Raw genomic sequence first — 13,422 nt, forward strand, 5'->3', positions numbered from 1 at the left:
TTCATTATAATAGTCGCCAAAGTTGGTCGGCACTGCGGGCGGCAGTGGACCTTTCATGAGAGAGCAGGGAATGGCTGGTTTCTGCTTGCTGGCTCATGGAAGCCGCTCTGCAGCAAGGCGAGCCCTGCGGCGCCGGCTCGCGTAAGCTGCCGGCTGTGGAAACACGGCGGTGAGACCAGCCAGTCCCAGGTCTCTCTTGCAAAGGTCCCCGAGAGAGAGCGTTGTCTGGCTGGCCCCAAGCGGGGCTTGCCTCGCTGGTTGCGGAAGCCGTGGGGGGACCTTCGTGAGAGAGAGTGGGGACTGGGTGGTCTCACTGCCTGCCAAGCGCGGACCTCCGTTCTTTCTCTCACGAAGGTTCGCCAGCTCCGTGAAAGGACCGCAGTATGGGAAGCGGCAACCGAGTTATCTGAGGCGAGCGAGGCAGAGAATAATGTTGTAATGGCATTTTGTACATAAAGGTTGCATTTAGTGATCATCTATTGAAACTGAAGAGCAAAAAACATGTAGCCTAAGACAGTGTGTACTAAACAGAAGCAGGTGGGGCAGGAGAGCCTTGGCCACGCCCAACTCATTTTGTAAACTGAAGCGCTTGGAATCAGGCGAGCCTTGGTCACGCCAACCAAAATCTGTCCGTTTGAAACTGGGCTCACAGTTGACTATCTTGTGGAGCTTGTATTTGTACAAAAAGGCAGAATTTCACCCCAAAATATTTTGATACAGTATTAGGGCATCCAGAGGATGGATGATGATGTCGCTGCAAAGCTCATGTTAGGACACCTTTAATACTAAGCGTAGCAAAACTTTAATCCACGAATAGAAACAATAACACTGTAACTATATTACACCTTGTCTGTACAAAAAACACATTAACACAATGTGACATGGCATTAACACAGTCACAAGTGTTACTAGTTACACAAGTAACAACGCATGATGGGAAAGCCTCCTACCATTGGCATCAGTCAGCTCAGTAGTGCACCAAAAGTGGTGAGAATAGGTTTCAAAATAACAGGAAGTACAGAGTTAGCTGCCTTAATCTTGCTAGTTTTGCTGCATTTGTTAAGTGTGCCTTGTTAAGTCTTATTGCATTTAATATACATTTGCTTATTGGTCCTTTTTTGTCCTTTTGCCCATTTTATGTTCACATACTTGTTCAAATAAACACTGATCATGCTTTTGTAAGAGCATTCAATTGTAAATAAGTTTTTTTTGTTATCAAATGCAATGGGGCATTAGCACTACAAACTAAGTAGGGCTGTCCCGATTAGTCGGCATTATCAACGTCACCAATGACATAAATACGTCGGCACGCACAACATACCGTTGAGTGTCGTTCCCTTTTTGTCTTTTTGCCCATTTTATGTTCACATACTTGTTCAGTGAAACACTGATCGTACTCTAGTAAGAGCATTCAATTGTACTTTTTTTTTTTTTTTTGTCAAATGCAATGGGGCATCAGAACTAAGCATACATTTCATGTGATCCAAAATTGCTTTTAAAAAAATAATAATACAGCGGTGGCGTGTATCAGTAGTAGAGTGGTCATCTAGTATCTCGGAGGTTGTGGGTTTGATCTCAAAGTATCTTTGATCTTCAGCAAGATACTGCTGCGTCATCAAAAGCTGAATGAGAAGTCAAAATGTAAAGTGGGTTTAGGGCCTCATAAGGTGAAAAAGCGCTATATAAATTAATGACCATAACAGTAAATTGTCGCAATTTTAAACCCAATATCTAGTTTTTCAACAGTTTTTTGACATTTGGATAGATGAATGACATTATTTTTTGGTGTCATATACTGTTATACAACATCGAACACCAATTATTATACAACCTCTTTCCTAAAGTCATTAAAAACAACTAATAACAGCACATTTCTGTAATTTTAAGCAATACTATTTGTAATACAATGTTTACTTAGTATATTTTTAGGTAATTTAATTGTTTTCAAATGTAATAAATTGGTAATGTTTCTAATTAAACATCTAAAACAACCTGAAAATAAGGCAAAATCTTGTTGAAATTACAACTACAAACCTAACCTAACCCTAACCCTAACTACAAACTGTAATTATGGGGGGAAAAAAGTGTATTTTCATGAGAGGTAAGTAAGAATACGTTTCTGTGGGTGATGGTTAGCTCACTGCACCCGCACCATATGTAGAGGTTCATCCTCGGAGCAGGCGACCCCAGTTCGATTCCTGGACTGTATGGTCCTTTCCTGCAGGTTGTTCCCTCTCGCTCCTGTTTCCTATCAGCTGTCCTGTCAATTAAAGGCTAAAAAGCTGTATTTTTGGCGCCCCAGCTGCTGGAAAATTACCGTGTTTAAAAAAATAACTAAAAAATTTTTTACAGTGTAGAAATATGAATATGAAATTGACAGCAAATATTGATATATTTACTGTGTAACGGAGATTAAAGGGGTAGGACCTGATAAATTTATACTTCTTCCTACTCCTTTTCGAACATGTATGTGCAGGCCCAGTGTGGCCCGGCGGGATAAACCGTGAATTTTCCCGGTTGCCCGCCAGGGGGGCACCAGGGGGTTTGTTTCAAATGAGCAATTAAAGTGCTTTTTGTAGACCTAGAGTGACTAATCTGGTGCTGCCTGAATGTTCTCGCTTGGTTGGCCTGATTTATGGACCTTTTAGCCTCTAATTTGTGCAGAATGGATTATGCCAGGGTTCCCGTGGGGTCTAAAAAAAAGTCTTTAAAAGTTAAAAAAAATTTAGGCCTTAAATGTCTTTTAAAAAACACCCATATTTTCATCCCAGGTCTAAAATTTTATTTATTCAAATCTTGAATTCTTATATCCGCTCCGTCCATTCCGAGAACTGTTGGTCGAAAATTTTTTTTGCCTGTTGCGTTGTTTCTCCTGTCTGCGTGTGGGAAAATGTCTACACCAAAAGCAAAGGGGTGTATTTGAGGGGGTGCTTTTGTATTGTAGTCAATGTAGTTCGGGCAGGTGGGTAGTTTGTGGTTAGCATAGCATCTAGCTTGTTGCATTCGGATCACAGCAGATAAAGCCCTTCGATCACCGTAAATAGTTTAAAATGGGTGGGGGTCGCTGTCTGTGCCTGTAGCGGATATTGAATTTGATATGTGCAGCATTCTCAGCAAATACTATTGTATTTGTCTTCATTCATTTTATTAACAAGCTTCGAAGTTAGCACATGAAGCTATCCCTTTGCGGCTCTCTTCTTCGGCTGTCTATGAAGTATGTCTTTATGTGCGTGCGCGTTAGTGTGCCACCAAGTGTTCAGACGGAGACACTACAATTTGTGTGAAAACCGGTTAAATGGGAGCTACTTTAGCCATACATATGAATTGAATGTGACTTTTATAGCCACTAGATATTTTACTTTTATTTTATTTACGTAGTAAGTTTTTAAAATTCATTTTATTGTGTATTGTACAAAAATTAGAGCTGTCAAACGATTACATTTTTAATCAGATTAATCACATTTTAGAATTTTGATTAATCACGATTAATCACTTAATAAAAAAGGCTTTTTTATCAATATTTTTTTCTCTCCAAATTTGAAGAGCACCGGTTATGTGTTTATTCTTTTGACATTTAATGTTATGATGACGTATTCTATTTTTTGATCCACTGCACACGCTCATCCTCCTCTTTTTCTAATCAATGAATTACTTGCACAATTATAAATTTGAAAAAATGACATCCAAAAATTCTAAATGTCAGACGCAAACATTTATTAAATGCTTTACTTTAATGCATGTAATTATTTTTATTGCTCAAACAACCTGTGCTACCTTAAACGTAGCCATCCACTGTCACGCTAAAGGATAATCTATGGTCAAAATTAATAGTGCAATTAATCTGCGTTAATTCATGATTAATGCGATATTTTTTTGTGATTAATTAGTTAATGCTTTAAGTTTGACAAGACTAACAAAAATACAAATTGCCCTAGAAATTTGATCAATAAATGTGATGAAATCAACACTTTAATGTATAATATACAATGTTTTTGAGTTATGTTTTTATGTTAATATCTCTTATTAGGAATCTTTACATTATTTATTCTTTTATTTTTTTCTCTTATTGCAGCTGTCTATCGCTGCGAGGTCCCTATTGTTTTTTGTTCGTATTATTAGGGCCCGAGCAGCTGCCGCTGAGAGGTCCCTATTGTTTTTCGTTTGTATTCTTCTTCTTCTTCTTCTTCTTCTTTGTAAACAATCTCATTTTTGGGGACCTGAACATTTACGAAAACTCACCAAACTTTGCACACTCCTCGGGCTCGGCCAAAAATGTGATATTATGAATTTGCCATAACAACATAAGGCCCCCTAGCGTGGAAAAATATGCACCAATCCAAACATTTGACGAGGGCTACAAAAATTGGCAAGCACGTGAAGCACCCCGAGACACACAAAAAATTCCATGGAAGCCATATCCTAAAATATACAGTAAGTGAGTTATGAATTTTTGAATGTCCAATTTTGGCCCATTTTTGCACATTCACTGTGGTCATTTTTTTTAACCATTTGCCAACAGTTATCATCCGATTTAATTCTAACCTGGCATGTATTATCTCAAGACCTGGGACAACAACTGGGTGGAAAATCTAGACTTTTTGAAATACTATATGACGGGGGTGGTGCCTCAAATTTTGCCTTTAATATTCCTTCATCAAAAAAGTGGAAATGCCTAACTCTTTTACTGCCAAAAACGTTAAATGACGTTTAGTAAAAACCTACGGAGGAGCGCCAAAGACGTTAAAAGATGTTCACCAAGTTTTTTTTTTTTTGGGGGGGGGGGAACGGGTGGAGGAAAGCCTTGGCCAGCTGTGCTGAAAGTATCAAGCAGATCTAGTTAGTATAATGCCTATTTTTGGCCCCTAGATGGCAGCGATGACTCTCTTTGGACAAGATTGGGTAGGCGTCAGTAGAAGACGTGAGGCGGAGCTAGAGTGTTGAGGGGACAATGGCTGAGGAAGCCATAATGGCGACCGGTTGCAAGCAGCTCACGCTTGAGCATTTTTTTCAAAGACGAAAAGCATCGACCAATGCTAAAGAGCACATTGATGACGACGACGATGATGATGATGGTGACTCCGAGGTTGACGCCGAAGTTGGAAGCGTTGACGCGGCGGCTATGATCACGTCATTAAGCCGTCATTAAGCAACGCCGGAAAATGCGGAGCACAACCGAGGATGTTCAATCGGACGACGAAGAGTGCCCCGAGTCCAATGCATATTCATCGGAGGAGTAGGTACAGTCTGATCACGAAGAAGACACTGGTTATGGACTACGATGCCACCATGAATGGAGCGGATAAGATGGATCAACCACCCGGTATAGGAACTGAAGGACATGAGGAAGCCAGACGTAACACCACCATAATGTCACCGCATCATGATCCTGAGAGTAGACTTGATGGCAACATGGCCAAACACACACTGCAGTATATACTTGCTATTCTCCGGAAAAAAAAGCCAGCAAGAAAGTGTAGCGTCTCCACGCTAAGGGGCCATCGTAGTGAAACTAATCTGTTGTGCAAATCCTGCTGCGTCGCCTTGCACGCAGGGGAGTGTTACAAAAAGAAAAACTGTATTTGAAACATCCACACAATTGTAAATAGTACCACGGTTGCACACATTTGTAAATAGTTTGCCAAATTGTTTTGTCAAATTGTTACACTGTTTAATGTAAATAAACATATTGTGCTATCAAAAAACACTTTTTCATTGTTGGTGGTAGTGCTTTACAGAAGTAAAGCACTGTTTAGGTGTTTGTGGCATCATTCATGGAAAAAAAAATGTCTCAAATTGACTAGAGTGCATGAAATAATATTGTTTCACAAAAAGCTTGATTTCTCCGTTTTTTGTTTCAAAACAGAGCATTTGGGTGAAACTAACCATTTTCTATTGTTGATTACTGAAAAACGGAATAAGGTAGAAACAAACTTTTTTTTTTCTGATGAAAGATGAAAGTCCAATTTTTCATTTGGTAGTATGTGTCCAAACACAAAATTTTCTGTGGACCTTGAAAGATCAGTCAAAATGCTTAAATCGGCTGGCACTGACGGCATCCCTTTTCTGAAAACGTTGTCGTTTTACAAAAATGACTCACTAGCGCCCCCTAGAAATTTTTTAATGAATCAGCCCCAGTTGTACGTTTAAGCAAGGTCTATGAAATTTTTCGGGGGGTATTTGAGGGAGCCTATGACCTACAAAAAAGTCTCTTGGACCCATATGCTTAAATGAATAGGAAGTGAGTTACACATTTTTTAATATCAGATTTTGGGGCAATTTTTGAACATTTACAGGGGGCATACTCTTTTTATACAGTTAATCAGCAAAAAAAAAATAGTTTATTTAGTGTTGAGTTACACTTTAAGTTTTGACCGTTTATGTTTGTAAACAAACAATTCAAAACCGATTCCTCCAATGGCTCAACCCATGGCTCAACCCCCATTCTTCTCGTCAATTTTGCGCCTGACTTCAGCGACACGCCCCCCGCTCTGTGACTGGCTAGAGGGGCAAACAATAACTTTCCGTCCAGAAAGGTCCCTCTTATGGCAAAACACAACAAAATGGCAAAATGCAGGCTTGGGGGTGGTGGTTGATGACAAAGTCACCACCACACATTAACAGAAGCTCAGAGGTGTTGATTGAGAAGGATTTCATGTGTATACATCCAGTGTTTATGAAGTGTTTATTTCTGAGTGAAAACTCAAGACCCTACCTTAAATGACAAGATTTTATGAAAAGAGGTTTCATAATAATTTGTGTTCGATGTAATATAACATTATATAACACAAAAATAATGTGATTCATGGTTCAAAACATGTTGAACAAAACTTGAAAAACTATATATTAGGTTTAACATTAAAACAGTTTACTGTTATGGTAGTTCATTTCGATAGCATTTTTCTACCTTACAAGGCTCTCAAACCGCTTTACATTTTGACTACTCATTCACCTTCTGATGGTGCAGCATTAGGAGTTCAATATCTTGCTCAAGGATACTTCGACATGTTCACAAAGGGATTGAACCCACAACCTCAGGGATACTAAACGACCACTGTGTTTTCTAATTTTAGATCACATGAAGCGGCAGCATCCCAAGTCCAATTATTTGCTTTGCATATTATTCACCCTCTCAAGCGTTCCCCTTTCCCTATATCTCATTAGATGTCCTTTTAAAATACATGTTAAAACAATGTCAATGAATGTTACCATCTAGGACATTACAGTAATTGTAGTTTCAATAACAAAAACATTAGTCAATTAACAAAGAATTTATTGTAAAATTACAAATGTTTACTATTTAATTTCTCAGTCATTTTAAATGCTTTTTTACTCCAAATCCCCCTATTTTCAACTCTTGATATTAGTCAGTAATTTTGAAAAAATAACAGCCTAGTACCCACAGATAGTTATTGATTTGTGATTTTTTTTTTTTAATTGACCAAATTTACAAAAGTTTCGGTCAGACACCAGCGATCTAATATACTGTATAAATATGATAGATTAGTATAAAAGGGACTTACCATCGTCACCCGCTTCTGGGAAATCCCTGCTTTCTGCACGGTCCACATCGTGTTCATGAACCAACTCCGGTAGCGAGGGTGGCCTACAGGAGGCCTTCGGACGTTGAGCAGTGCTGAGATGTTTGCTCTGACTGCAAGACGAAGCATTTCCAACAGACTGCAAACCGTCTGGTTGCCTATCCTGCTCCGATCCCTCCCGGTCAATGTGTCTACTGTCCAATAGGGATCCCTCTGGGAACAAAAGAAAGCAACAGATAGGGAGATACTTGAGCCTCTCATTGCCATATATTACAGTAAGCAAGATTAAGGCATGCTGCTCTAAAATCAGTGACGTCTCTGCATTTGGGGCCAGGCCACACTAGATTGCGCTGTTGAGCACTATGCAGGCTCATAATTGGTCTTCTTTATAGCTAATAATTTAGAACATTTTATTTTATCAAGAATAATAATATTAAAATAAATACCAATTACATTTGTAAGGTAATTTTGTTATAAACATATATGTATAATACAAAGCCAAGTTCAATGGTCTAACTTTCTTAACAGGAAGAACTGAAATAGGGCCGGCCCCAAGAGCGCGTGCTCAAGCTATGAGCCACTCAAATCACAGTGTGCATGTCTCAAGCTGCTCTCAATAGACAGCCATGGGGCCATATTAACTGGGCCCATCATCCAATTAAAATACAGGACTGATGTCACGTGACGTCAAGACCCAATCAACACATGCTCAGTTTTGGCAGCCGTAGTATACAGCAGGAAGCTAAATTTGCCTTTTCATCTGGAGCAAAAAGACTATATGTAATAGCAAACCAACAGTATGAATGAAGTAGACTTGTTGATGACGTCATCGCTCAAGAGAGAGGCAGCGCTAAAGAAACAGAGGGGGGTCAAAAACACTGCAGCAGTTATGAAGGAAGCTTGTGGCTCAAAGTGGAGGTGTGATTTTGCAAGGGTGACCACCTTATAGCAGCACAGCTTGTGGACAGCACACTTTTCAGTAATTTCAGCAAAACATTTCCATGTGCTGAATTTAAAGCAGCAAATAAAATCTGGCCAATTAGAAATAAAGTTAAAATAGAAACTGAGCTGAATGAACAGCACTGGTGAGTAGCATATTTATTTTGAACGAGGGCTGCTCAATTATGGAAAATCAGAGAATCCAGATTACTTTGGTAATAATTGAAATCACGAATATTCAAACAATTATTTTTTGATACAAAACAAGAAAAAGTTTAAACATTTAAAAATATTAAGACAAATACAATATTTGAAACACTATAATTATGGGACTGCTGAGCGGAGCAAGCAGGCACATATTGTTATCCTACCCTAGAAAATGGGTTTATTTTTCTACTTATTATGGGACTGCTGAGCGAAGCAAGCAGGCACATATTGTTATTCTACCCAGAAAATGGGTTTATTATGGGACTGCTGAGCGGAGCAAGCAGGCATTTTTCATCCGATTAAGAAAATGAGAACATGCTCGTGTTCCCCAAACCCTTGCCGTTCTAACGAGCCATTTCTTGAATCTGTATCTTGAACCGTTAAGTCGTGAGAGGCTTTTGTTCAAGGGGTGCGTCTCTCATACAATCTCAATGGAATGTGGGGCGCGTGACGGTTCCAAGTCAAAAATGTGTGTGCGCTCTTAAAGTGACAGTGAGATATTTTTCGTTTCTGTTGATTATGGTTAACTTCCACATTTCTTGACCGATTTTTGTCGTTTAAATTTTAAACTCTTCAGCTCATTTACATTTTTTTAAATACATTTTCAGGGACAGTGAGATACTTTTAGTTGATGTTGTTTATGGTTAACTTCCACATTTCTTGAGCGATTCCAGTCGTTTAAATTTTAAACTGTTCAGCTCATTTACAAAGTCAAATGTGTGTGCGTGAAAGTGCATTTTTCTTAAAGGGACAGTGAGATATTTTTAGTTGATGTTGATTATGGTTAACTTCCACATTTCTTGAGCGATTCCAGTGGTTTAAATTCGCGGCTGCTGACTCTTGTAAATGAGCGTTTAAATTATTTTTATTTTTTTTTAAACGTTTTTTAAACTTCCACATTTCTTGACCGATTTCAATCGTTTGAATTTTATACTGTTCAGCTCATTTAAATAAAAAATAAAAAATACATTTAAAAAAAAAAAACCTACACAAGATTATTATTATTATTTTTTAAAGGCAATGGAATGGACTGCTATTTAAATAGTGCTTTTTTTTAGCTATACTGCCTGGTCTCTCACGTCTGCATAGCAACTGCCTCAGCCAATCATCTGTCTTACTGTTTTGCTCAACTCAACCCCTTTTTTACTTGGTGTACTCAAGGCTTGGCCTATGTACGGGCGGCCATCTTGGCCAATTTATTAGGTACGCCCAGGATTCTTGCCACTCCGCTCGCCCAGAGCGGCGGCCATCTTGGCCAATTAATTAGGTACACCCAGGATTCTCGCCACTCCGCTCGCCCAGGGCGGCGGCCATCTTGGCCAATTTATTAGGTACGCCCAGGATTCTTGCCACTCCGCTCGCCCAGGGCGGCGGCCATCTTGGCCAATTAATTAGGTACACCCAGGATTCTCGCCACTCCGCTCGCCCAGGGCGGCGGCCATCTTGGCCAATTAATTAGGTACACCCAGGATTCTCGCCACTACGCTCGCCCAGGGCGGCGGCCATCTTGGCCAATTAATTAGGTACACCCAGGATTCTCGCCACTACGCTCGCCCAGGGCGGCGGCCATCTTGGCCAATTAATTAGGTACACCCAGGATTCTCGCCACGACGCTCTCTCAGGGCGACGGCCATCTTGGCCAATTGATTAGGTACGCCAAGGACTCTCTCCACCTCGCTCACCTGGGTCGGCGGCCATCTTGGCCATTTGACTACTATTAAAATTACTACAAGCACTACTTATATTAGTACAAGTACTACTTACTACTACTACTACTATTTACTACTACTACTACTACAAGTACTTGCTACTACTATACTACTACTACTATTGCTACATGCGTCTTTCCACCTTGCAAGAGTCAGCAGTCCCATTGAAAATTTCCGCGGGAATTTTTCTAGTTATGATGAATTATTGTGATCTGAGTTGCTTTACCTCCAGAAACCAGCGACCTGCGTTGAGTGAACGTAGCTCTGTCCAGTTGAAGAAAGCAGCATCGTCATGCTGTCTGTAAGGGAAGACTGTGCTCGCATCTGTGGTTCGTCTCAAGGTACGATCTCGCATGAGGAATGGAACCCCGTCCACACTGGAGATAGAATATTGACAGAATACAAGTGTTATTCAAGTAAATACTGTAATGTTTTCAAGATAGTTTGTAGTCTGTTTAATAGACAAATGGCAAAGTACATACAGATTGATCCAAGATGGATCTTGGAATTTGGAATGTGTACAGTAAAAAATTACTAGCATTTCACAATAATTAACAGTTATTATTTTACAGTAATTTGTTGTAATTAAGTCCCCGTGTAATATCCCAATGAATACCTGTATACTACAGCATCGTTGGATTTTACAGAATTTAACTGTTATTTTACAGTAAAATCATGCAATCCAAAAACCCTGTTATCTCGCAACAAGGCCTATACTATCACAGCAACAAAAAACAAAAAAACAAGGATTTCACAGTATTATTACAGTGTAAGATTTTTTGCCAAATAGTCCCTGTTACCTGACGTAATCAAACTTGGCACTGAACCTGAAGACGAAATTTCCCTTTTTTTTCAGAGGACTAAAAAGGCACTTTCTCCAAACGTGCCAACACGATCATATTTAGCTTTTTCTTGCATGATTAATAAAATATAAATGAATGACAAATCCGCTTTCCACCCCTTCCTGTAGAGCTTATGAGACCTTAGATCAGATAAAATGAATGATTAGTGAATGAGGGAAGAAATATTATTTGTGGGCCCGTTTGAGTTGTGACATGAAATCCAAATATGTCGTTAATGATTTTAAAGCATACATTTTAAGGTAAAGAAAGTCTTTCTTTAGCTCTCTTGACTTTATATTTCTATAATGGTTCTTATATAATATATATACATATATATATATATATATATATGCAGGAGCAGTGAATGTGCGCAGTGAAAAAGCCTCCAGGAATCACATACCACCAAGGATGTACTTATGTCCACTGCTGCTTTTTGTCAAGGGTCCAACAATGTCCATGGCAATCTTGCGGAATGGAGTGGAGCTGATCGTGAGCGGCTGCAAAAATGCTCGATCACAATTTCAGGTAAAGAAAGATTTTGGGCATGTGGCATAATAATGTTGGATGTCTGTGTACATAGAAAGCCAGAAAAAACGGGAACTGACACGCAAGTATGTTTTGTGGCGACCGAGGTGTCCTGCCCATAGAAGTGTGTGTGCTATGTGCATGATAAGCGACCTACAGCTAGCAGGGACCACGAGACGTTTTTGATCTTTATTAGTAGCATACAAGACCCCATCTTCTATCACAAATTGTTCCTTCCCCACACAATGTCCCTTTGTTTTCTCATTGACTTTAACAAACAAATGCTTCAATGACACATCCTCCCTCTGAAGTACGGACATGTTTGGTATTGACCACGTTGCATTTTCTTAAGATCCCTTTGGTGGAGGCTCTGCTAACCTTGACTGTTTTTCAAAGCAGCGTTGGCGCCGAAATTTCCTTGGTTCCTTTGTGCCACCGTCGAACAGACTGTTGTCAATATCTGGTAGCGGTTGAACACCGGGATCACTAACACACAGACCACCACTAAGGTCTTGGCTCGATTGGATATCAGGTCTAGATTGAGCGTCTAGTAATTATTGGACATGATAAGTTTATTACAGGGCCTTTTTGCCCACAGTCAGTATTCAGTGGATGATTTTCTAGCCGCAAGTCAAGATGAATTGGTCCAAACCTAAGATGGCTACTACTGGCAGTCTTTCAACCACCCCTGCAGTCAACAAGTATGGTTGCTCATCAATGGTTACACTGAGCTCAGCTGTGGGATAAGGGTGCTTTTATCCCCGTGTATACATATGATGTCTTCCTGTTTCCCACAGTTCACGCAAGTTGCAGGCACAAGATCCTGTCTAATTAATGACATGAAGCTGCCATTGTCTAATAGTGCATTCACTTGCTGGTCCATAATAGTCATAGTCTTAACACGCTGAAGTCTTTTTTGCCCAGTTCCACCATCCGGACAGGGAACATAACAGGCACCAGCAAATTTAATTTTTCGCACAGGGCATACTGAAGCCTTGTGGCCTGGTTGCTGACAGTAAAAACTAAGTCCTTACCAGGTCCATGTTGGTTTGGGGCAGAGTTAGCGCTATCTGGTAACTTCTGGCTCGTCTCTCTCCATGCTGATCTATGTTGAGTTGGTGGATTCACTGGTCGGTGTGTGCTGGCCATCGGGTCGTGATGGTGGTCCTAGGAGGATTGAGGTACTGCAGAGTCAGCTTGGCAGCGGCTATGCCCTCTGTTGGCTCGTGCTCCTTCAGGTCCTCACCTCTGCTGGAAGAACCGGAAGTAGCTGCTCTAAGATGATCACTTCTCCGACTTCCTCCTTGGTGTGCTGTTCTGGTCGAATCCAGCGTCGGTAGAGCCCCTTCAGGCGGTGGTAGGTATCCGTAGGGTTCTCACCAGGGGGACTGTGATGGCTCTGAACTGTTGTCGGTTAGTCTCTGGAGATATGTCAAACTTAGTCAGCAGCGCCGCTTTTAGGGTGTTGTAGCAGTGGGCCCTCTCTTCATCCATTGCGGTGTAGGCCTCCAGTGCCTTTTTAGACAACAGTGGCACGAGTCAGCACGCCCACTCACTCTCAGGCCACTTCCATGTCCTGGCCATGCACTCAAAAGACAGTAAATAGTTTTCAATTTCATCCCCATTTGATATTGGAGTATTTTGGGCTCTGAGAAAAACCTA

The 13,422-nt window shown here is 40.4% G+C and overlaps 1 protein-coding gene across 4 annotated transcripts in view; it reads right to left on the bottom strand.

Moving 5' to 3' along the window:
• Positions 1–13,422, bottom strand: part of gdpd5a (glycerophosphodiester phosphodiesterase domain containing 5a) — a 105,198-nt gene that overhangs the window by 43,430 nt on the left and 48,346 nt on the right. For all 4 annotated transcript variants that reach the window (XM_077547497.1, XM_077547499.1, XM_077547498.1 and 1 more), the window contains 2 exons: positions 10,620–10,770; positions 7,521–7,751 (listed from right to left, as the gene is read on the bottom strand). In XM_077547497.1, the coding sequence (XP_077403623.1) occupies positions 7,521–7,751; positions 10,620–10,770 (382 nt within the window). The remainder of the gene's footprint in view (positions 1–7,520; positions 7,752–10,619; positions 10,771–13,422) is intronic.

Source organism: Vanacampus margaritifer, chromosome 16, assembly GCF_051991255.1.
Source record: "Vanacampus margaritifer isolate UIUO_Vmar chromosome 16, RoL_Vmar_1.0, whole genome shotgun sequence".
Lineage (NCBI taxonomy): Eukaryota > Metazoa > Chordata > Actinopteri > Syngnathiformes > Syngnathidae > Vanacampus > Vanacampus margaritifer.